The 26264-nt window shown below is 39.6% G+C and overlaps 2 protein-coding genes across 2 annotated transcripts in view; one reads left to right on the forward strand and one right to left on the reverse strand.

Annotated features, from left to right (window-relative positions):
• LOC132399255 (uncharacterized protein C7orf50 homolog) overlaps positions 1 to 26264 on the reverse strand; it is a 393915-nt gene that overhangs the window by 301575 nt on the left and 66076 nt on the right. The gene's annotated exons all lie outside the window — the stretch shown is intronic.
• Positions 20629 to 21702, forward strand: gper1 (G protein-coupled estrogen receptor 1). The gene has a single exon (XM_059978653.1). It carries the CDS (start codon positions 20629 to 20631, stop codon positions 21700 to 21702), a length of 1074 nt encoding a protein of 357 aa, XP_059834636.1.

Consider the following 26264-nt stretch of genomic DNA (forward strand, 5'->3'; position numbering starts at 1 on the left):
CAAAGGCACTTCCTCACAGACAACCTGCCAATTTCCAGTCTGCAGGAGCTGAAAAGCAACGGTCCCCAAGTTCACTGGAACATCTTTGAAGGGTTCTTAGCAGACACTGGCGAAGGGAATGGTGAACTCCTTCAATGTCTTTAGTCAACTGCACAAAAGAGACGCGAAAATCAAGGCATCACACTCAGCATGAAGGTCTTCACCACAGGAAATTGTGACTCCTTGCTCCAGTGGCGTAGAGTACATACAACAGACACTGGAGAGGTACGGCCACTCTGTGAAATCATTCAGAACGCATTAAACGGATAAGAGCTAAGTACAGTATTATCTCCAGTTCAACACCCCACTGTTGAGACTCTAGCCATACTCAATCAGCTTTGTTGAGAAGCTGTTGTTCCTATTGGTGCCTCCGTTTGGACACTGACTACCCTACGTCACAAACACACACTTACTTATACATATAACCATATAACTACAGCACGGAAACAGGCCATCTCGGTCCTTCTAGCCCGTGCCGAACGCTTACTCTCACCTAATCGCACCGACCTGCACTCAGCCCATAACCCTCCATTCCTTTCCTGTCCATATACCTATCCAATTTTACCTTAAATGACAATACCGAACCTGCCTCTACCACTTCTACTGGAAGCTCGTTTCACAAACTTAGAACAGGAAGATTAGGACCCCCGAAACGCGTACTCTATATTCCGAGCATTGTTACTGGACGAGGTCTAGCCTCCTAAAAGACTGCAATAAACAATTTGCTGGCGGGACTCAGAGAGTGGAACAGCTTTCACGGGGGGAAGGAATTGTTAGTGTTTTGAATGAAAACGCCGCTCGAAGTGGCGTATTCAGGGTGGTACCGAGAATCCTATCAGAAGTCCAGCATAAGCAGTCTACCACCACTCAAAGGAAAAACTTACAGCTGCTTTTGATTCAAGTCTGGAAATAACTTCTCCTTCTTCAGAGGATATTCCCTGAAAACAATACCATTCGCTTGGGAAAATTTATTCATAGGAGTTATTTGAATAAATTCGGAATAGTCCGCTTGAAAGGGCAGCGACTTTTCCTTTGACCCCTCGGTGCTACGGATGCAGCACGCCGCGATAGCCTCGCCACTGCCGTACACAGGGATTGCCTAACTGAACTCCCGGTTTATTTGATTCGCCGCGCTCCGCGCCCTCTCTCCCTGCTGGATCCCAGTTACTGCACGGCAGGTGGCGTTAGCTTTGATCCAGTAACCTTCATTTGCGCCCCGATCTCCGCACAGTGTGGAGGAGATCAGAATAAAACACAAACTGGAGTTTCGGAGGGAAGACAAAAGGCACTGACCCTTCACTGCCGAGCCGTTTCTTCAGGGGAATACTGCGATCGGGAGGCTGAATTAACAGGTACCATTGAAAAGGTTGGTCTGCCGTGCAGTCTGCGCCCAGGAGCATCCAATTCTGCAGCGATGTTACTGGTAGGTGTGCTAAGATTCAATGGACAATACAACCCCAGTGTTTGGAAGTATGATTACGGTCGGGTTTATAAAGGCTGTGCTTGGGATAAATGTATACAGGCTCATGTTATTTCCGGAGCAGAACGCTAATCGGGCTTTGTAGATTTTTCTCTGCTATTTCGCCCCACATCCCCACCCCAACCTCTCACACCGCGGCAGAGCTTTCTTTCAGTCACTGAATGTACGGGTGTTCGCGGTTTAATAAACTCTGTCCTCCCTCGGGTGGATTGCGGGAGCATTGTGTGGACATTAAATCAGAGGTGTCAAAGCAAGGCAGGTAATTAACATTCAAGAAGTGTTATCCTTTTCCTTAAGTCGCGGTAGGTAGCATTAACAAATGTTTTCCTGTCATCACCAGTAGATAATAAATTATTAAGAACCCCAAGGGACCCTCAGTAAACAGGGGACAGTCCAGCCTAAAGCTCACACGTCTTCAAGACCCATGCAGTTATACTTGATAAATGCCTCTATCAATTATTCATAGATCACATCCAACAACTAAATAACTCCCTTTCTGCCGCTACTGAGCACCCGCCTTAATCTGGCAGGTTTCACTGGGATTAATTGTTCCCCAGTACTGAAATGAATTCTCACGTTCAATTTCTGCAGTCTTCCAAAGGAATCAAGAAACCTGGAGAAGAGAAATAAAAATTCACAAAGCCACAAAAGTTGACCAGCTTTCCTCTAAAAACCATTTCATAGTCAAAGAGATATAATGTGGTAGACAGCCAAACACAGAGGCCAGTGAAAGGGGATTTCAGGCCCAGAGTCTAAGAAGCTGAAAGCATTTTCACCAATGACAAAATAATAGGTGGATTCTCAAGAGGGCAAGGAATACAGAATTTGGAAAAGAGTACAAAGATGGAGTGGAAAGGCTTGTAAAGACATGCAAAGGTTGAAGCATATTTCAAACATCAAGGTGTTGCTTTTCCAGGGGCAAACCCAGGATCATGGGTGAACAGGATTCTGCACATTAAGAAACTACAACTGAGATTGGAATGTCCTCAAAGTGACAGAACCCTTGCTGTTGATGGCCAAAAAGCATGTGGGGGGGGGGGGCTCTTGAGCCATTTTCTACAATATACAGCTCTGCAGCACCAATTTAAATTTCAGCACTAATACAGATAAATCACAAGACAGACTTTCTGCAATCTACTTTATTGTAGTCTGTCATATTTTTATATACCGCAGTTGTGCCCCCTTTTTAACTTCCTCATTCCACAGATAAGACACAGCCTCTCAAATTTGTCCTCACTAAAAGAAGCAAATTCTTCACTCCTGGCAACATCCTGGTGAATCTTGCCCACACCCTCTCCAACAGGTATCATATCTTTCCTACAGCATGGGGATCGGTACTACAGGTAGGACTCCACCTGGGGTCTAACGAAGAGGATGAACTCTCTACTCACATACTGAATACCCTGATTAATCATACCCAGTAAGTCATATGCCTTCATAACCATATTATTTACCTGCACTGCCACAGTCAAGTCTCTCATTGGCGCAATATTGTTGATGGTTGCCTCAAAATGGCATGAGGTACTGATTCAATTCTTGCCTCACTTATGTCCTTGTCTTGCTCATGTCCATGAGACAAACAGGTCAGTCGTAGGGCATTTTCTATACCTTGCAGCAGGTGAGAATTAAAGCAATGTAAAACGTCAGGGAAAAGGAACATGCTAACCTATCCAAAAACACAACTACATTCCCATCACAGGGTACCATGACTCATAACTTCAGGTCTTCCAAAACATTCAACAGCCAATGTGATATATTTGAAGTGTTGTTGCTATAATGCAACTAGCATTATGAATGACTAGAACAGCCACTATTCTCGTGTGATAGCAGAATTGCTTGCTGGTAGATGAAGAGGAAATAGGGTGACAAACAATTACTGAGTTTGAGATAAATGTGGAATAGTTTATAGAACATACAACCTACATCAAGGGTTTCTAATTCTCCATAATTTCTAGTAGTCTCCAGAAGCAAACGATTAATTTCCTGTACTGTAGGGGGAAAACAGCACATTTTTCTTAAATATTGCTTTCTTAATTTCACTTGTTGCTTATCATTAAAATAAGAGATGGGGGAAAATTACATAGTCTAGGAATAATCAAATCATTTATCAAGGAAATTGTCCACTTTCCAATGGGTGTGGATAACACATACTTGCGTAGGATGGGAGAAAAGTTTGAAGGCAAGACAAACACCGGCCAGAATTACCAAATTCTGTGGCACTTTCCAGTAAAAAAAAATTAACTCAAAATAATGCTAACATGCAGATAAATATTCTTTGAAGCACCTTTATGTCTAAGTGGCAAAGATCATATTTTATCATCCCATCTAGTAGTATAGCATCCTCCATGCTCTACCCCCATGCCGTGCTAGACTTTTATGCCAGGACTCTGGAATCAGACTTCAACTACTACCAACTGTATTAACCAGCAACTCCAGAAAAGTATGACCAAAAGAGGCCAGAACCACATGCTACAACCTCCAACAGCAGGTCACACAAAAGATGTCAAGTGACAAATGACAATACTCTAGTGAAGTTTTTCTTTTACTTACTGGCGTCGCAATGCACAAAGTTGAATAGACGTGTTGTAATGTTATTACATTACAAATATTGACTACAATTTTCAGGTTATAAGGCAAACATTATGTTTAATGAGAGACTTGAAAGTGGCAGTGCAGGTAAATAGTATGGTGAAGGCGGCTTATGAGGTACTGGACATGATTAATCAGGGCGTTCAATACACAAGTCGGGAGTTTATGCTCAGGTGGAGTATTATTTGCAGTTCTGATCACCATACTGTAAGAAAGATGGGATACCTGTTAGAGAGGGTGCAGATACGATTCACAAGGATGTTGCCTAAAGTGGAGAAATCTTTTTTTTTAATGACAAATTGGAGAAGCTGGATCTGTTCTCTGTGGAATGAGGAAGTTAAAAGAGGACACAACTGAGGTATATAAAATCATGAGGGACCTTAGTAAGATAGACTGCATATAGGAGAGACTGCAGAAAGCATTTCCCCACATTAGAGATAAAAATAGAGGACATAGCTTTAGGTAAAGGGTCAGAGATTTAGAGTGGATCTGAGAGGGACCTTTTACACCTAGAGAGCTTTGAGTATTGAGAATACACCATCAGAGAAAGCAGTGGAGGTAGAGGCACTGACAGCATTTAAGTACTATCTAGATGAGTGCTTGAATTGCCCAGGCAAAGAAAGCTATAGGCTAAGGGCTGGGTGATGGGACCAATACAGATGGATAGTCAGGGTGGATGTGGTGGACCAAATGGCCTTTTTCATGCTGTAAAACATAATATTTAACTGTATTATAAATACATCTTAATTTTGTTAATCTCCCTACAAGATCAGATGGCAGAAGATGGGAAAACAGCAGTGGCTATGTCAGTGGACCAATAACATGGAGGTGTAGACCAATGGCCCAGAAATTCAAGCTTAAATCCCACCATGGAAGCAGAGGAATTAAAATTCAATTACTTAAATCTGGAATTTGCACCAGGAAGGATAAGCACAGATATCCAAAATAGATTATCATACACACCAAATTAGTTTGCTAATGTTCTTAAAGGTAGGCTTCTGCCATCCTGGTCTGGTGTGACTCCTCCGGACCAACAGCAATGTACTTATCAAGGAAATGGGTTGGAAAATCCACCCCCAGGCCAAGGCAGTTAGCAATGGTTAATAAATGCTGGGCTTTCTGATGACATCCATATACTATGAATGAATAAAATGTGTGGTGAGGCAGGTCAGGATGATCACAATAGTAAATGAGTCATTTCCCAAACTAGAGGTTGAATTTGACCAGTTTTGTCCTGCATACACCATGACATCCTTCAATGAAGCAAAATTTGGATGTACTAGAACATTTTGTGCACTTTCCCTGTTTAATGCCAAATTAAGAAAGCTTAATGGCACACTGCAGTTCTGTTGCTCTCATACAAATTGTAAGTTAAGCATCAAATTTTGCAGACACTGCACTGTCATAAAGAAAATGCACACTTGTGGTTATTGTAGATTTTCAATGGAGTAGACATAAAAGATAAAAATAAACTTGGGAATTCAAACCACAGTAGAAAATAAGTCTTCTTGCCTAATTATCAAATGTTGGGGGTGGCTGCACACAGTAAGCAACTTGATTCAATTTTATCTAATTCACTTCAGGAGATATAAAGAAAATTTGTGATGATTCAGTGCATTGAATTTTCAAACAACGAATTGATCCTTTTTGTGAAGACAAGAGCAGCGTACATAGATGGGGTTGTGTGGATGGAGGGCGGGGAAGAGGAGAATCCAGTGCAGATTTTGCTGACTTTGCATGGTAAATGTGTGTTGGCCACTAATCACTTGAAGTCCCAGAGCTGGACATGTTCCTGACCTCTTTTCCCTATTTGCAGCGGGAAACAAACTTATGCAACTGAGTAATACACAAAGTAATGTGTTTCCACCTAAAAGTTCAAGAAACAATAACAAAGCTTTGTACTTTTATACATCCCTTAAAGAACAAACTCAAGGCTCTTTACACAAGCATCCTCAGGTATTGGTGTGTGGTACTGTTGGAGGCTTGCATGTACAGAGAAAAAGATGGCTAGCAAGCATCAAAAGTGAACAAACACACGCAATCGTCAGGAGTTCTGAAATTCCCCAATTTTTTGGCAAGAATAAAGAATTTTAAGAAAAACTGATGTAGCTTCACTAGCAAACCTATACCAAGCAGCTTCTGATTCACAGAATTCCGTTGCAACTTATCCCAGGATGCCCACCTTGTACTTTTCATTTGGTTTGTTTCAGATGAAAAATTGCAAAAAAAAAGTTTTTTAGTTTATGTCAGCAAAATAACACTATTCCATAGGAATTCAACACATTTATTAGATTGTAACTTACATAAACATCCATCTTCAATGCAGTGCAAGCTCAGCAACAACATCATCAAGAAGCCAATTGCACAAATAGAATACAATTTGTGGTACAGAATCACTCACTTTATACTGCCCATCCTGGCTATGTATTTTGAAGTGCATTGAGCCAGCAATGCTCCTCATCAAGCACATGATCAGAAACAATGGTTCATTGCTGTATATTTTAGAAACCTTTAAATGCCATATCAGTAATGATCAAGTGACTTCTTAATGCAGTGCAGATCAAGGGAAAAGCATTGCTGCTGCTGTTTTATTTCTGGTAAAATAATACAAGGTGCTTCTCTGGCACATTTCTGCACTGAACCCATATCCCTTAAGATCTAAAAATCTATTGATCTCCATATTGAATATACTCAGCAACCAAGTCTCAAATGACCCTCTTTGGTGGAGAATTACATGGAATCACACAGTTCTCATTTCTGCCCTGAGAGGTTGATCCCTTTTTCTGAAACTATGCCCTCTGATTCTCGACATCCCAGCCAGAGGAGTCATCGATGCTACATTACCCTGTCAAACCTTGTGGGGATTCTATAGTTTTCCACTGGAACACCATAAGATATTTTTTGAAGACAAGACAAGAAGTTTTAAAATTAGAGGGAAAGACAGTTTAGGAAGATCAGCTGCACCAGGTGAACACCAGAGGAGGAAGAAGTCATTATTTGGAAAGTTTAGGCATTAAGAGAGACAAAGCAGAAGTCAAATAAATTCTAGGTTTTCTTTCAGCAGATGCTGATGTCCGTAGCTTGAACAGAACAGTAAACCCCCTTCTGCAAATTGAATCTCGAGTTGTATCTGCTCCACCAATTATTTTGTCTGGAGAAATTTTGAGATGCTAGTTTCTTCAATGCTTTATTAAATATATCCAACTAGGATTGACTAAGCCTTTAATCCATAAAAAAGTACAAGAGATTAGCACATTTCAGAATGATCCGGGTACTGTACTTGCCAAGCCTCAGCTTGGGAACTGTGAAGTGCCTTAGGTCCTTCTTTAAAAATCAGTGCCTCCTACCCACAAACTCTACTGTTCCAAGTTTAAACAATAACCCTTTTTAATACAATGAAACCCAGTGTCTAAAATGCATTGTTAAATACACCTAGTTAATTCAGGCTGTTACTTCACTCTGAAATCTGAAATACATGTGCTTTACTATATCCACTACAATGGAATTTATAGAACATTGATAGTTATCTTCTCTGGTGAGACACATCATGAGATTTGAGTCATCATCTGACACTGACTGAGCATTGTCATTAGGGAAAATCTAATAAAGTATTAGGATAAACAAGATAGTCATCTGCAATTTCAATACCTACAAAACCAACCACCCCACAAAAAGCTCCAGAAGGCTCTGCCATGAAAGCTAATATGAAGCACTACTGCGGGGCATAAATGCAGGGAATAGGAGGAGCAGCAGAATTGTCCTTTGAAGTCTAATTTGTTTAACACTGAGGCTGGCAGATTTCATTAAAACATTGAATGAATTAGAAGCTATTACGCAACATTTATAGGGAAAGAACTTTCCAAAAAAAAATCTTGAATCATTCCGATATAATAGAAATATTAAAATTCCATTTTTTTCTGATTTAAGATGAATTTGATCTTTGTATACAGTGCCAAGCATTCTGTAGATGCTGTAGATAGACATGGAATGAAAAGATACCCAGGCCAAAATCTCAAAAGGCAAGTGGTCAGATGATTTAGGGAGAGGTGAGGCAGACAAAGTACTATGATATGATAAGAAATTGGTGCTGGAGTAGGTCACATGAGCCAAATTCACTTTATCATTCAATTCCACTTTATTGCCTATTCCCTTTAATTCATAATTCTCAAGTTCAAACCGTGACTCTAGAAGAAATGAAAATGAAATTCTAAGATATCCATTCATCTACAATATTTCTAAAACTCTTTCCCTATCATCACCATCGTACTTCCCATCTTCCTCATAATTACAGTGCTAGAAAGAATGAGAAAGATCTACACGTTCCCCTCTTACCTGGTCCCTTGGGATCAAGAATGACTTATTTCCACCCTGGTCTTGTGGGTTCTGAAGTGCTTAATGAAGTGATTAAGGTAAATAGCTGATGGGATGGACAGGTGGATAGTTCATGAGGTAGTCCACTCATCTGTCATTTATGTAGGGCCTCCATGATCTCTCAATGTTTGGTCAAGGTTCTCAATACACTTTGTCCTGTTTGAGCAGTCATAGGTCAGGTAATGCTGAGAGTCAGTGGGGATATTTCATTTTCTCAAGGAGGCCTTGAGCACATCCTTGATTGTTCATTTGCTATCCATTCACTAATCCCTTCCGATGATAGAGCTCAGATTACAGTATCGGCTTTGGATACCTGGTATCAAGCATGTAAATGACCATAGTGTGCCCAGTGTAATCAACGAAAGGGCTTCAGTACTACACATTTTGGCCTAGGACAGGAAATGACATTGGCTTTTTTATTCTTCTTGTGAATTTAAAGAATATTACAGCGAGAACATTAGTGAAATTTTGAGATGCCTATTTTGAGTATCTAGGCTTTAGTGGCTCGCAGGATGTCATGAATCATTGCTACCTGGTAGCTCATTAGTTTGGTGACAGATATGAGGTCTTAAATCAGGGGTTCCCAATCTTTTTTTATGCCATGGACCCCTACCATTAACCAGGAGGTCCGTGGACCCCAAGTTGAGAATCCCTGTCTTGAATCTTCAGATACATTTTTCCTCAATCAACTAAAGACTGGCAGATTCTATAACCTCTCTCAAAACTGCTAGATACCTCTAAAAGCATTATAGCCAATGCAGTGTTTTGAAGTGCAGTCACCGAAGTAGGAACTGCACACTAACTTAATCACAGCAGTGATCCCACAAATAGCAACAATGTGATAACAACCTACTACTCTGCTTCAATAATGTTTGTTGTGGGATATCAGCCAGCAAAGATGGGAAAACTCAGCTGAGTCTTCATCAAAACTGCAACATCATCAGCTCATCCATCAGGATGATAAAATATTGCAATACGATTGTGCTTCAGTACAGCACACAAGATAAGTACAACTCTGAAGTTATTAAACTCCGAAGTAGGACTTGAATCCATAACTTCATGACTCCATTGCAATGGTGATACCAATCGAGTCACTCATCCTTCCGCAAAAAAAGACACAAAGCTGATATAAATAGAATTAAAATAGCGTAGAATCAAGGATGGTACTGCTTTCCTTCTATAAGGCTAAGATTAAATGTAAATGATAGAAACAGGGCCCATCCATTTTCTTCAGTGTTCGGATGCAGTAGCTTTAATAAACTTTACAACTTTCACTTGCAAAATAAGAGGAAACTGCAACTTCTAGAGATCATGTCCACAGTAAAGGCTCAAATGAATGCAATAATAGGAGGATGGGGTGTATGTTAAGTGTCTCACCCACAGATTAATTAGCTTTGAGCTGTATTTGCTGACCATGACAGAGAAGGTCTGCCACAAGTAATTTCTTCAAGACTAGACTTGTCTTTTGACACTCTGGGCAGGTGCAGCAGTACTTTTACACATCTGAATACATGATGGGCCAGTAGAACCACCGCCCAATTCCCAAGTCGGTCTACTGTTGACCCAGATGGCCTGCCCAGGCGAAGGTATGTGCTAGATGAAGCACGAGGAAGAAATTGCTTGTGACAGACCTGCGCTGTCACACTGACCTTTTGTAAATAAAGCTAAGATAATTTCCTAGGTTTAGAACCGTACTGGTTTCCTGCAAAATAGAGTACCTCCGCTTGCCCTTGCACTTTGTTTAATGGGTCAGGTTGTGCTAACCACAGAAACAGAAACATATCTTTGCGTAAGGTTTGTGGACAGGAAACAATCCATCTATTATGATTAATTCCAGACTGATGTTTCAGCATACTTTATCATTATTAACAATTACCTGTAATAAACATTCTTTCCCATTTACAATTTTATAAACGTTCCCTAAATGTTGGATTTCATGCAGTTGTCTAGTTACACCAACCAATAATTTGTGGTACTTGATAAAATAGGTTTCCTTTCACTGAGGTATTTCACAGGATGTGCAGTGTTGGCCGAGGCATGTGAGTTGTCCTATCCAACAGTTACAGTGGCATCAATCCTGGGTTATTTTGAATTGGCCAATCTCAGCTTGAAACAGGGAGTTTACTTCCACTGGTTTCAGTCTCCATGAGCCACAGAATCAATGGTGTCACAATAAAATGATCCAGGAGCTGGTATCTATGATTACTGTCCCTTTATAGAAGAGTAAATGAGGAATCTCATTGAAACCTATCAAATACTGAAAGGCTTTGATAGGGTGGACAAGGAAAGGATGATTCCTACAGTGGGAGAGTCTAGGCCCAGAGGGTACAGCCTCAGAATAGAAAGACATCCCTTTAGAACAGAGATGAGGAGTCATTTCTTTAGCCAGTGGGTGAGGTATCTATGGAATTCATTGCCACAGATGGTCATAGAGGCCAAGCCGTTTGGTATATTTAAAGCAGAGATTGATAACTACTTGATTAATAAGGGCATCAAAGGTTATGTGGTTGAGAGAGATAATAGATCAGCCAAGATGAAATGGCAAAGCCTACTCAATGGGCTGAATGGCCTAATTCTGCTGCTATGTTTTATGGTCTTATATTATGGTTTGTAAGTACAGAGTTGTGCAATTGTTCACAGATTGCGGAAAAAATAAGAGTGTGGAGAGAAGCATGTCATGAACCTGTTGCATATCTGTTCACTGGCTCTATTAATGTTAACTGCAGGTACACGGCAATGCAACTCATTCTGTCCTTTTTGCTCATGCAACAACAGATCCAACTTTTTAAATTAAGGAATAAAACTATTGTTTTGCTATTTGCTCTGACAGTAAGCAAACGAGATGAAAACTCAGAATAGCATGATCCAAGGTAGCCTCTACTGTTGAATCTGCAGTATACAAATCCTTTGAGAACAATCACATTGCAACAAAAGATTGATGTGATTTTTTTTTGTAAGGGTTGTAAGAGTTAAAACATTTAATTAGATCCATCTTATGCTGATTGGATACTTAAATGTGTGAAAAAAATCCCCAGCTCTGACATGTATCAAAGTGATATATGCAATAGAATTCAAAGAATATAAATGTTTAAAAAAATCATTACAGTTTGTGTTGGACCAAGGTTATAAACATTAACAAGGCAGCACAATAACAATGTTAAAAATAGCAAATTGAGATCTTTCAGAGCAAGCACATGTTCATTTATTGTTCAGTGAGGTAATTTACACTGAATAGTTTGCTGAATATCAGGTGAAAGTAAAAACACATCTAGTTTCAAACACAATGACTGGTTGGGGACTGGAATGTACTACATGGGTTAAAAAGAAATTTATCAGGTCATAATCAAGTTCCACCTTATGGAAACTCGATGTGCACAAATTGACTAAAAAGGTTTTCTAATTATGAAACTTTAGAAGTGTTTTATTGCCAGTAAGGATTTTGTAGCATTCCACGTCTGAATGATTGTAAATTTAAGTACCTTCACTCCAGTACAGAGATCAGACCTGGAAAGACCTGGGTTTACGTATCACAGAATCATAAAAGTTACAATGTGGTAGGAGATAAATATGTCCAATCCAGTTTACTCACACCCGTCTCTTCCCACGCCCCCCCCCCACCCTGCCCCACTACCATTACGCTAACTGCAAACTATTTGCCCTGTTCCTTTTTGAACATCACATTGAATACTTCCACCATTATCCAATGTTTTCCAGCATTGCTGCTATTCTTCAGCCATTACTGGGGATGATATCCACCCCCACCCAGCCATCTTCCCACTTAAAGGTTTTTCAAATACTAGTGCTATTCTTTTCTATTACACAGCAGAGCAATTCACTATAGTGAAGTCAACAATAAAAGAACATTTGTTTAATATATTAAACAAAATAGTCACCTTAGAGCTCTACTTTACACTGACATTGGGATATTGTGCACCCAGCTAAGACAATAACAAAACAGTCCTTTCTTGATGTCACATTACAAAGTCATTGCTTCGACCAGACTTCTTCCTTCGCAATTCTTTCAACTTAGTTTCAGCATTCGAGTTTCTGAAATGGAAAGTGAATTCTCAACATAGCTCAACTGGTTGATACCAGTACTTAACGGGGAGGGGGATAAAAAGGTAACAGCCGAGGTCCTTCTCCCGATTTTCAGCTTTTGGTGATAGGTTATAACTGAACTGTAGTGTTCAAGATGTTGCCTAGATCATTGCCTCTCCAAATCAATGCACACATGAATTTAGGCCACTTACGGTTCAACAATAATCCCATGTGTTAAATAAATGAAGAGTAAGATGAGGATGTGAGAATAGAAGAATTCTATCAATTTTAACATTTAAAGTAATCCAATCCCAATATATAGGCAAACATAAACTGTTTCCATTCATCAACAAGTTAAACAATATCTTGCATTTTCATAACATACATACAAAAATATTTCAAGAAACTATACAAAAATTTTATCAAATAAAAGTTGACCCTGAACCTTGTAATGGGGTGTTAGGAACCAAACTCTTGTTCCAGTGCAGGGGTCCCCAAGCTTTTTTATGGCATGGATCCTTAGAATTAACCGAGGGGTCCTGTGGACCCCAAGCTGAGAATCACTGAAGTGCACATGTGTGCAAATCAGTAAGCAAGCAAGAGGTCAGTGGAGAGGGATGAGAGAGGAGTTCCATTAGACAATCTGTTTAATGTTTTGGTTAAGGAAATTGAAACGAGTAAGTACCCAGAAAGAGAAGTGTACAAGAAGCTGGGAAGAGGGTTGACAGTGAATAGAGCATTGGGTTCAAACAAACACTGAGAAAGAACAAAAGAAACAGGAACAAAGGTAGGATAATTGACCATTTGACCCTGCCTCACCACTCACTAAGCTTGTGACTGATTCAATCTTGGCCTCAATACCTCTAACTCCCTCTCTCCGTAACCATCAAGTCTTTGCAGATCAATATATGTCAATCTACTCTTTCATTATATTCTCCATCATACAGTACTGTGCAAATATCTTAGGCACATATGTATTGCTGGGATGCCCAATACTTTTGCACAGTATTGCACTGTACTTCTGCTGCAAAAAAAAAATTACATGTGACTGATGATAAACCTGATTCTCATGTAAGTCTCTATTGTGGGCTGAGAGTGGGAAGGGGGAATCATGGTTGATAAAAGGGGAAGGGAGAGGGGAGGATGTAGAGGTATTCTGTAACCATCAATAAACCAATTGTTTGGAATCAAATGTCCTTGCCTGGTGTCTCAGCATTAGGTGTGTCTCTGTGCCCGCCATGCCGGGTCCCTGGCATTCCTTTTCTGCCACCTATCCTACATCCTTATCACAGTGTTCCACCCTCATCATTCCCAACATCCCTTGCTCCCGTCAGGTTTACAAACTCGCTCTCCACTCCACGTTGACAAATACAGTACCATGCAAAAGTCATGGGCACTCCAACCTAAGACTTCTGCACAGTATTGAAATTAAATGAAGGTCAATGTGCATTCTATTTTTCCATCGTAATATTTTCCATCTCAAGTTTCTGAAGACTCTTAGCCAAACAAAAGTAAGACATATCAGTGAAATACAGCCCATGCAACAAATTCCCCACCACTATTAAACCAGAGGGCTTAGGGTCAGAAAATTACACTTTCAGAAAAATAATTGCATCATCTACTAGGATCCAGCCTCTCTTTCACTTGACATAGCAACAAAGTGTAGTAAGGGAAACGAAGGCTTGAAGTAACAACAGCCAAGCTACTATATTTATTCAGTAGGCTGCTGTATTTCATCATAATGTTTAAAGCAGCAAGGAATGGCACCATAGTTAGACACCTGTTCAATTACTGCTGAATGTACATTGAGCAAACACTGCAAACAAGATGCATTGTTGGTTCGTATAATCTGCATAGAGAGAAATGGAAAAGAAAGAGCTCACTGTTTTGAGCTCTTCCAAAATTTCGGTTGCTGCCTTTACATAACATAGATTACGCATAGTACTACTCACCTTAAACTGATTTCCAAGGATTCAAACTCTCATCCCTGAAATGAAACCCTACAATGGTTTCACGTACCCTGGTGCAATATTCTCTAGCTATACACAGCCTGGCAGATCCGTGCTCCTTCAATTCTGGACTCTCTACCAACTCCGAAAACTTATTGATACACAGTATTTATTGCTGTGCTTTCTGCTCATCAGCCCTCTGCTCTAGAACTCACCCCCATGAATCTCCATTTCTCTTTTAAGTCACTCCTCTAAGCCTTCCATCCAAACATTCTCTGCCGTCGGATTTTGTTGGGACGTTATCCTGTTAAGTTCCTTTTAAGGTTCAGTGCAATTGTTTAGAAATTGAATGGTGCCTGTAAAGCATGCTTAATGTTGGTGTCCATTGGGCTATCAAGTGTTTTGTTGCAGTAGGGTTAGTGGGGGGGGAGAGAAGGGATGGAAGAGTGGGGTGTTGTTCAGCCAGTTGTCTAACTATAATTGGAATGATCATAGATCAAAAGGATGGGAACAGTGAGAGAGTGGGATAATGATCTGACCGGTTTTGTAGAAGTATGGCAGAAGGTAGTAGGGAGAGGGGAAGGGATTATGGTTAGCTGTCTGTGAGTGAGTTGCAGTGAGAGGCTGGTCCCTCATCAGGGTCGGCAGCACCTCTACTTCCTTAGAAGTTTGCAAAGATTCTGTATGACACCTAACACATAATTTGACAAATTTCTATAGGTGTGTGGTGGAGAGTATATTGACCGGTTGCATCACAGCCTGGTATGGAAACACCAATGTCCTTGAACAGAAAATCCCACAAAAAGTAGTGGATATGACCCAGTCCATTGTTGGTGAAGCCCTCCCCTCCATTGAGCACACCTACACGGAACGCTATTACAGGAAAGCACTATACATGATCAGGGACAACCACCACCCAGGCCATGCTCTCGTCTCACTGCTACCACCAGGAAGGTGATACTGGAGCAGTCATACTCACACTACAAAGTTCAGGAACAGTTATTACCCCTCAGCCATCCGGCTGTCAGACCAGTGGCGGTAACTTCATTCAAATTCACTTGCCTCATCAGTGAACTGTTCCTGCGACCTATGGACTCACTTTCAAGGACTCTTCATCTCATGTTCGGAATATTTATTGCTAATTTATTATTATTATTTTCCTCTTTTGTATTTGCTTGTCCTCTTTTGCATATTGCTTGTTTGTTGGGCGCAAGCTTTCATTGATTCTATGATGGCTCTTCTATATACTGAGTAGGCCCACAAGAAAATGACTCTCAGGCTTGTACATGGTGAAACATATGTATTTTGATAATAAGTTCACTTTGAACTCTGTACTTATTGGAGATGGTCAGTGATAACTCATTAAGTATATCAAAGGACATCGACGCAATACCAAAGCTACTCAGCCAAATCCCTTTTGAGCAACAAGAAGTTGGCACCGAAACGCCCAGCTTTGGCATAAGTGGCCCACCCTATGATAGACCTAACACAAATGAACAAAAATCTCCTGGGATCTTAGCTTGGACAGCTATTGCACATCTTTGGTCATTACTGCTACATTTAGTTTGTTCCATGCAGTAGGAGTACAGTGAAAAATCCTGTTCTTCATGCAGGAAGTCTTGATTTTCCCACACATTAGTACTGGATCACGAAGCACAGTAAAATGTGGTGCTATAGAATCTAATTAGTAGGCAAATGTCATTCATAGCAGCTGTCTGTCCTGTTTATTTATTTTCCAGGACTGAAGTAGAGGCAACTCATAGACTATAAAACACAACACATTCAATTAAAGTCATCAATACCATTACAACAAAACAAACATACAAAGCCTATTGTTATTAATGCATCATTGTACAAACAATGCAGTTCCATTTGTAGGTGCTCAATAAACATCATTATCATTATATGGCTACACAGTATAATTTTGTATGTCATGATAGAATGGAAAATCTATATTTACTTAACAACAGGAAGAACTGTTTTCTCTACACGCAACAAATGCTTTGGTGTGGAATATTTGTCAGTATTAGTAGTGAGGGGCCCTCCAAGAGGACCACAACATTGTTGAAGAGCTTGGAGACTTCTGTGCCTCAGTGACCAGAGGAGCTACATTGGCTGGTGTCAGGGCCTCGAGCTTTAGCTCTTGGTAGGGTTACTCATGCCAAGCAAGTCAAATGGTAGAGGCCAGATGATGAGTGGTCCATCGGTCCTCAAAGTTCAGGGGTTCCGCTCAGGGCCAAAAACCCTGACTGGTCAAAAAACAACTGTTACGGAAACAGCAATGAAGAATCTGTCTATACAGATAGAGTTGGAGGACCTTCATTGCTGCCCTGAACACCAACGGCATAAGTGATGAGGGAAGACTCAATGGTGCCTGCTCAAAAAGGAGTTTGACAAAACATTGATAGGAAGGCGTTTACATGGGCTCATGGGGGGGGGGGGGGGGGGGGGAACAGGATTGACACTAGCAGGACTGCTCTCACACGGAGCTGTTAAGGACTCAAGCAGCCAAACAGACTCTTTCTGTGCTGTAACCACTCTGTCATCTTGGTTCAGTCTCAAGTTGCGCTGGAAAGCAGGAGCCTACATGAAAAAGTAAACAAGAGATATGATATGATACTGAAGTCTCAGCCTGAAACATCAACTGTACTCTTTTCCATAGATGTTGCCTGGCCTGCTGAATTCTTCCAGCATTTGTATGTTTGCATGAATTTCCAGCATCTGCAGAGCTATCTTGTTTGTGAAGAGATCTGATGTGCCACCTCTGAGTACAGGTGGATTTCACTGCATATGTCCTGTCATTTGATGTGGGCAATCGTACTTCTTCCATGACAATGATTGTTCTTGGCAAAATTTTCTGCACTGTATATAAATATGTCTCATTTCATAAAACTGTTCATTAAAGCAAGGCACATAGGTTTTGTAACAAAAAGATTCAATTCCTTTTCTTCTCTCTGACTACTTCTCAGAGACAGAGGCCACAATTTGTTTAATGTGGGTTAGATACACTGTGCTGACTAAAGTTAGGAACTCATAATATCAACAACTAAACTGTGCAGAGATCAAAAATGGTGAACTTACATTGACATCACAGCCAGTGGACAACAGAAAACAAATGCCTCATTAGCAGCATCCATAACATCACAAATGAATATAACGTCTTCCGAAGAATTCCCATCTAAACCATTTTGTACAAAAATTTAATTCATACACAATGCTTTGGGTAATATTACCTATGCTTTACAGAAGCAAACTACTTGAGAGGCTGTGAACTTGGCACAACAAGGAATTTAAAACAAAAACTGAAGGGCTTGATTAAATTGGAAGCTCTGCAGATTAACTGGCATGGGTGCAGTGTCGTAAGTGAACAGTGTAGCACACAATAAACTGAAAGTGAGGCAGATTTGTTTCAAAAGCAAAACGTAGTTAGTTGAAGATAGGATCGCTATACAAACTTAACACCAAAAAAATCTGTCTTGATAATTTACAGCAGAGTGGATACAGAATCCCCTATTTTAATATCCAGATCAAATTTGCCGTTACATCCAAATTTTAATTATGCAGAAAAATGAAACTTGGTGACATCAGTTTCCTTTTTGATTTGTTCTCATTCTTTCACTGAAATCAAATATGCAGTAAAAATGTGCAGATAATGAACACTGAGCTGAACTGTACTGAAATATGCCTTTTGTGTTTTCGATTGCCTTTTATTGCCGCTTCTTACGATTTTTTGCATGGGGGTTAGTTTTGATGCTTGATGTTTTTCTTTGAATGGGTTGGTTCCATGTTTTGTGACTGTCTGTGGGGAAGATAAATTTCAGGGTTGTATCCTGCATACATATTTTTATGATATGTATACTTTGAACTTTGAAAATTAAAGCCAAAGATTTAGAAGAAGCTGGAGGGCTATCTCAAAATATAAGGTGCTCCAGTACCACAAAAGAACCAATTCCTCAGATTGATCGGTAAGTAAGCACTTGGTTAAGATCACTGTAAAGATTAAGGGCCTGGAAAATTGACTGTTTATTCTCCTCCATAGATGCTGCCTGACTTACTAAGTTCCTTCAAAGTACTGCATGTCTTGCAGTAGAAATTATTAATGAACACCATGTTTGTGCTGACTCTTTGAAAGTGCTATTCAATTAGTTCCACTGCAATGCACCACCTGATATAAACTGAGATTGTTATTAACTTCAACTCTTAAATGAATTTTCTTTAAATTGAGCCTCTTCCAAAGTGACTTTCTTTAGAGTAATAATTTCCCATGATTTTGCTGTTTCCAGTTAAATTGGCAGAAAGTGTCATCCCCCTCCCTTTCAGAAAAGGGGCTGAGTAATCTGGGTTGAGTAATTCTTGTAAAATACCAGCCACCGAACCCACCCATATTTGATGAAAAATGCTCCAGCTTCATTTCAGCTTGTTAAGTCATGCAAATTCCTGCAGTAAATTCATTCAGCATTTTTCAATCTTAAATTGATGTATCATATTCATATAGAAGTACAGCACTTTTGGAAAAATCAACTTTCATATTCCTGTTTGCATTCATGATGTTAAATCTTGCAGGATGTTTAAAATATTTTTGAAATCGTTTTTTAAAAAAAATAAAATAATAGAGTAATGCACATTATCAGTTGCATTGTCATAACCTCATCTGTAAAAATAACACTGTACCAAAAATAAAATCTAAATATCAAGCTAAATTTATTTACCAGAGATGATTCAAGGATGGATATCAGTAATAAATATTACTTCAATAATGAGATGTTCAAAAGGAAAAATCTAGAAAATAACTTCTTGTTGTAAAGTACTTCATGGTTAATTGAGTACATAACAGCAGGTCAACACTAAAATCAGAACACTAAGCAAGTTCTCAGTGTGATGAGTTACCTTTTTGAAGTCAGCTCTTCATTTCAACTGATATTCAGCTCTAATGAAATTCTCCTTTAGTGCAAAAGGGAGTAATTAGTACAAAAGACAGAAGCAAACATTATTGTCGATTATTAGCACAGATTTAGTATCAAATTATTGTATAAGAGAAAAAGAGCGCAACACAAATGTTAAACAGGAAATGTTAATTCTGGGCGTTTACTGTGAATACCATTTCATTTTCCTTCCTTTCAAAACTGTTCCTAGTTATATTTAATAAGGCACATGTAGCTCCTGTGCATTTTTGTACTATTAACCTTAAATGTTTAATTATGCATATTTTAATATTAAGTTTAGTCACAGCTGGGGATTCTTTCGTTACATGCAATTCTTGTGTCTACATTTTGTCTCTTAAGAAAGTACAGGACATAAAAAGATATATCATTATTTGTGAAGTTTGTGAATATAATTGGACAGATTGTTTTACTGATTGCCTGGATGAATGCCCCAATGTCAATTAGTGGGGAAAAAGGATTTCAAATGCTAAGTGAAATACTTTTATTAGGTAAAGACTTCTCCTATTCTGTACAGCATCTGCTGATCGGTATTTATTTTTCCTTTTCCTTCAACCCCATTACCCACTCCCCAAAACATGCAGGATGCTCACAGAAATTTGGAGAAAGTTTACGTCTGACAGCTATTTCAACAAAAGGGGAAAAAGAGATTTCAGCTAATTGCAGCAGATTTTTTTGGGAAGCTGTCAAGTAAGAAACAATTACCAGTGCACATTCTTCAATGAAGTATTATTACTGCTAGCCATAAGAATTCCAACACCACACACACGCGTAACTATGTGGAATGACTCTCCAGTATCGTGAGTCAAGAGCTTGGCCTTGACCATCATGAACAATATTTACAGCAAAGGCCAGAAAAAGCAACAATCACAAAGCTTTCACATCTCTTACTTCCTCAACATGAATTGACAAACCACCAAACTTCTTAGCTGAATCAAGGCCAAAAGTAATGCCTTTTAAACTAGAGATGAACAAATCTACAGTTATTGAGGGGAATCACAATGAACTACAGGGACCATGCTTGGGTCCCAATCAATTATCCAACCAACAAGTAAATTACACTGCAATAAAGAATGACAGATTAATTTTTGATATGTTGAGATGAAATGAGTAATGCATCTATCAAGACAGTAAATACAACAGCACTTTAAGGCACAATTAATAAAATCAATCAATACAGAACCACTGAAAATCTACGATCTCAGTAAAAAAAATTTTGACTATGGAAGTTCGCCTTGCATCACAAATACTATTATTTTCTAATGAAACTGAACTAAATGAATCCAACTGTGGTAATGAAACCTTAAACTGTGGATACGTCATTAAAAACCAAAGTGACAGGCAATTTTATATTATCAGCCTCTTTCTATCCTGTTTGTATACAATTTTTCTATTTCCCATTGGTTTCATTGGAAATGGATTGATCCTGGTGGTGAACTTAACCCATCACAGGAAGATGACCATCCCGGACCTCTATTTTGTAAACCTTGCAGTAGCTGATCTCATCCTTGTTGCAGATTCCCTCATTGAGGTCTTCAATCTCAACGACAAGTACTACGACATAGCTATCCTTTGTACTTTCATGTCCCTCTTCCTGCAGATCAACATGTACAGCAGCGTCTTCTTTCTCACCTGGATGAGCTTTGACCGGTACCTTGCCCTAGCACAGTCTATGAAGGCCACCACACTCCGAACTCTTCAGCATGCAAAGTGGAGCTGTGGTCTGATCTGGTTGACGTCCATCCTGGCTGCAGTACTGCCCTTTGCTGTGGTGCAAGCTCACCATACAGGGGAAGTTCACTTTTGCTTTGCAGATGTTACTGAGATTCAATGGTTGGAAGTCACCCTTGGATTTGTTGTCCCGTTTTTCATCATTGGACTCTGCTATTCGCTGATTGTACGGATTCTCACCAAAGCACAGAAGCATAATCGCATTTGGCCAAGGCGCCAGAAAGCACTTCGCATGATTGCTGTGGCTGTTCTGGTTTTCTTCATATGTTGGTTACCAGAAAATGTCTTCATCAGTTTTCAGCTCCTACTGGCCACAAAGGACTCATCAGTCTCCCTGAAGAACTCACTGGAGCAGTACTACCCACTCACACGCCACATTGTTAACCTAGCTGCTTTCTCTAACAGTTGCCTGAATCCCATTATATACAGCTTCTTAGGGGAAACCTTCAGAGACAAGCTTCGCTTGTACATGAAAAGAAAAGCAAGCGTATCCACGGTTTACCGGCTTTGCAACAACACTTTGAACTGGAACATTCCTGTAACCACAGAGGAATCTTTTGCATAGCAGATAATATCTCTATAAACCCAGGCTATCGAGAAAAAGGCACTATTTACATTTGACGATCTTTGGTCGTGACATGCAATTTTGGCCAGTGGGTTAAAAGTTGTGTTTCCCGAGTTGACGACTTCAAAGTGAACTAATGGATGCACAATAACAGAATTTGTCAAATCTTTTAACAATCAAAGAAGTTTATATGTCTATGACAGCAACTGCTTGCTTGGCCAATGGTATTTATTGTTTAATTATAAAGGAAGTATCAAATAGCACTTGTTAATGTGACTTACATGATATTTGATGCACAATTATGTGGAATAAAGATATTAAAATTGATCAAAGTTAGCCCTTACTTAACCAAGAAGAAAATCACAGATAGTGCAGGAACACTGAAGTTTCATTCACTTCAAATGCTTTATACTATACCTCTGAAACATACATTTTAATTACCAGTGCAAAAATTAAGGTTGGTCATGTGTGTTAAGTTACCTACAAATTTCTAATTTGCTATCAGAGCGCGACATCTTAGCAAAACAAATATTGGTGGTTATGAAATATCAGTATGCAATTGATAAATCAGTTGTCTTATCAATTAGACATGCTGGATTGTTCAAGGTTAATTGCTCCACGACAATACTGTATGCCAATAGTCACATAGATGCCAATATCCCCTCTCAGAAAACTGAGCTGAAGGAAAGTTCACAGATGGAAATAAGTGTAAATAAAACCTATAAATTGATTGATTGACTTAAGGTACCATGCAGACTATGAGGACATAATGAGTCTAACGAGAGAAAAGAGAGAGGAAACAGAGGGTGAAAAGGAGGACGGACAAACAGGGAGGATGAAGTAAGTGAGAACAAGAAGAGAAGAGCAGTGAAGGAGAGAGAGAAAATACGACATTAGGAAAAAGTAAAAGACAGAACTTGCATTTTCACGACTTGGACACTGGCAAAGCACTTTTAAGCCAGAGAGTGTCTTTTAAAAGAACAGCTACTGTTGTACTGAGGTACAGGGAACTGAGATAACTAACTTCCATTTGAGAAAATTCCACCAGAGAGGTCGACAGTAACGATCAGTACCTCATTTTAGTGATGTTGGTTGGGCCATCAAAAATGTCAAAACACCGAAAAGAACACACCCAATTTTCCTAAAATTCAGAGTGCTAATGAATGGTCGTCACACTGAAACATTAATTCTGTCTATCTCTTCACAGAGCTGCTTCACCTGCTAAGTACTCCCAATATTTTTAGTATCTATTTCAGTTTGCCAGGATCTACTTATAAATTTCTAAACGTGCCCTGGAATCTTTGCTGACAGTCTAATAGACACAGCTTAGTTTGTGAGTCAAAAGTAGCACCCTTACTAATGCACACTCCTCTTGTACTGGACCGGAGCTTACAGGAGTGGAAGATGAAACAAGGTTAATAGCACTAAGTAACAGAATAGAAATGTTGAAAAATCAAGCTGCTAGGCAATGATCAGGCAGCACCTTTGGAAGGAAATGGACTGTCAATGTTTCAGGTTGAGACCCTTCATCCGAGTTCTCTAACAGCTCCAGATTCCTGCATCTGCAGTCTCTTGAGTTTGCGGAATAGAATACAACTTGGCCAAAGGCAAATGTGAATAAGAAATTATCGGTGAAATTATCTCACAGTTGTGAAAGCAAGGTTGAAGAAAGTTCAGACATTAGGAAATAAGATCGTCCCAGGAGTCTAAGTACTTGGCTAAATCAGTCTGGTAAGTTTTTAATTTGTCCCTCCTTTGTTCCTCAATCTCCTTGATGGACAAACTATACACAGTCAAACAGCATAAACCATTGTGGCAGTGCGAGTCAATAACGATGGTAAAATTGAAAAGAGAATCCTTAATTTGATATCTAGCAATGTTTCGGTAATGTTAACGGCACCACAAAAATAAAAGATGCTCCATCCATTCTGAAAATACCATTTGGAAAAACAAGTTTTAAATTCAAGCAATACCTTAAAAACACAATTATTAATGTGCAAAATGCTTGAGGTTTCCCAATAGTCAGGATTCCATTTATAAAGCAATTTTCACAACCTCAGAACATTCCAAGTGCTTCAAAGCTAATTAACTACTCTGTGAGTGCAATCCTTGTTGTAATGTATTAAGTTTTATTAAAAAAAGTGTTGCTTCATAAAGATGTAACCAGGGATGAGAGATTAAGTGGAGACCAGCATTTATATAATAGTTTCCATCACCTCAGGTCATCATGTAATATTAAAAGACAATTAATACTTTTGTGGCCACAGCTGTCTTTTTCACTTTTTCAGGTTTGTGGTTTGGAAACCAGAATTGAAAAGTCCACGTGTATTTTCAATTCTGGTTTCCAAAGTGAGACTAATATGAGAACCACATTTCTCCTACAGATGGAGTTCAGTGGAGTTGAACCTATATATGTGACTCAGAGCCAGGAGATTGATTAAGGGCATGAGAGTGGGTAGTTTGTGTGCTTGTGAGATTCTTCTGCCAATTACCCAAGGCTTTCATGTGCTCCTGATATATAGACTTGAGTTTTTCAATATTATCTCAAATGCTCTGCTCCCACTTGAAATAACGGGCCTGGGATTTCTGAGAGTTAATGGAGATGTTGAATTTCTTCAGAGTAGTTTTGAACATATCCCTAAGGCAAGATCATCCCATAACAGCACTAGGAAAAGGTTATCCGTTTCCCCAAGTATAACGCCAGGCATTCAAGCAACATGGCCAGCCCAACTAAGAGGCAACTAAGCCCAACTAGACTCTAGTTGGGCTTAGTTGCTTCTTAGCTGGGCTGGCCATGTTGTTACTAGAATCTCAGGGTTGGGATGTTGGCATGGGGGAGGACACTCATTTTCTTGCTTATCCTTCCAGTGAATTTGGAGAAGTTTGCAGAAACAAATTTCTGGTGCCTTGAGACATCTTTTGTAGGAATCCAGATCTCTAAAGCATACACCATTAACTCTGTGCCAGCCCTAAGGTCATAACCTTAAAATAATCTTTCCTTCAATGCACCCAAAGCTGGGGTGGCATGTTGAAGGCAGTGGTGAATGCCATCATCAATATATACCTTCAGCAAGTGATAGTGCCCCAGATATGGGAATTGGCCCACATTTTCCAGGGTCTTGTCATGAACATTTGTTATTGGACGGCACTGTAGTGCAATGGAGGCAGGTTAATCAAATGACCTTGTCTTGCAGATGTTGTGTGCAAAACCCGTTCTTTAAAACACATCAGTGATTAAATTGACGATGTCTTGAACCACAGCACATACGGTTCATATATCGATCAGTGTTTTGTCAGTGTTCTGACAAAAGATCGGAACCCTGTTTTGCTAGGTTTTCTCCCCTGCCTCAGCTGATCTATGATGTTTAGTTTCTACCTCCCCACATCATTTAACTGAACAGTCAACAAAGCAAGCACCATCTTCTCAATAGGCATGGACAATGCTGGAGGTGCATAGTAGGTAAATCGACAACCGTGGAAAGAGCAATGAGTGAACTGTCACACAACAATCTCATTCATAATTACATAGAGAAGGCCAAATTACCCCCTCAATCTGCCCTGCAATTCAATAAGAACTATGGTGCTGTAATCCAATTGGAGATTCCAAAATAAAACAGGAGCTCACAAAAATCACTTGACAAATTGAATTGCACTATGATTTATTTAAACCAGTATACCACGTCCATCTATTCGACAAGGATGCAAAATTAAGTCATTTATATATTAAGACCACAAATAGATAATGCAATGCATGTTTACGACACAAAACCTGTATCAGTTTGAGGTCACAAAATATTTCCCATTGTTAAGTGGGGGGGTGGGGTGTGCATGTGTGAGTACGCGCACCCTCTTTGCCTTTGCCAGGGAAAGTGACAGGATCTAATTGAATGGCAGAACCTACATATGCTCCTCTTCCATACACAATTAGGAATGGAGTGGTTTGGTTAGTCATAGTTTTCCGCCAATGTTATTTACCTGCAAAACACCTCCAGCATTGACTATGCCTGTTTGCGAAAGCAGCACTTGCTTCATCATATCAAAGCAAGAGTACCAGCAGCCCAATAAGAGATCAAGATAACGGTGAAGAGGCAGCAGATGTAATAGGAATAAGATTGTTTCCATTCTGTCAAAGGGCCTTAACAGGGAGGAAATCAATTTAAAAGTACTGTAAAATAAATCAAGGAGAGAGAAATATGGTCCATATAGCAGATCAAATAGTAGTAGTTGAAAGTGGAGTTTATTGTGAATGCCCAAGCACATGAATACTTCAGTGCAATGAAAAACTTACCTGCTGCAGCAGTATCACAAGTACACAGCTTCATAAAATCAAAGAAGTGCTCGCAAGAAAAACAAATTACTGTATACACAATTTTTGTTTTATAATAAAAGATAATTAGAACAAAAAGAAGTCCATTTTAGTGCAGAGCGGTGTTGCTACACTGTACTGATTAGGGTTTAGCCCAGTGGTTCAAGAACTGAATAGAAGTAACTATTCTTGAACCTGGTGTTGTGGGACTTCAGGCTTCTGTACCTCCTGCCTATGATAGCTGCGAAAATATTCC

The sequence above is a fragment of the Hypanus sabinus genome, chromosome 9, assembly GCF_030144855.1.
Source record: "Hypanus sabinus isolate sHypSab1 chromosome 9, sHypSab1.hap1, whole genome shotgun sequence".
NCBI classification, from domain to species: Eukaryota; Metazoa; Chordata; class Chondrichthyes; order Myliobatiformes; family Dasyatidae; genus Hypanus; species Hypanus sabinus.

Coding starts and splice junctions, on each gene's coding strand:
- gper1 (XM_059978653.1), top strand. CDS start 20,629: ATGGAAGTTCGCCTTGCATCACAAATACTATTATTTTCTAATGAAACT.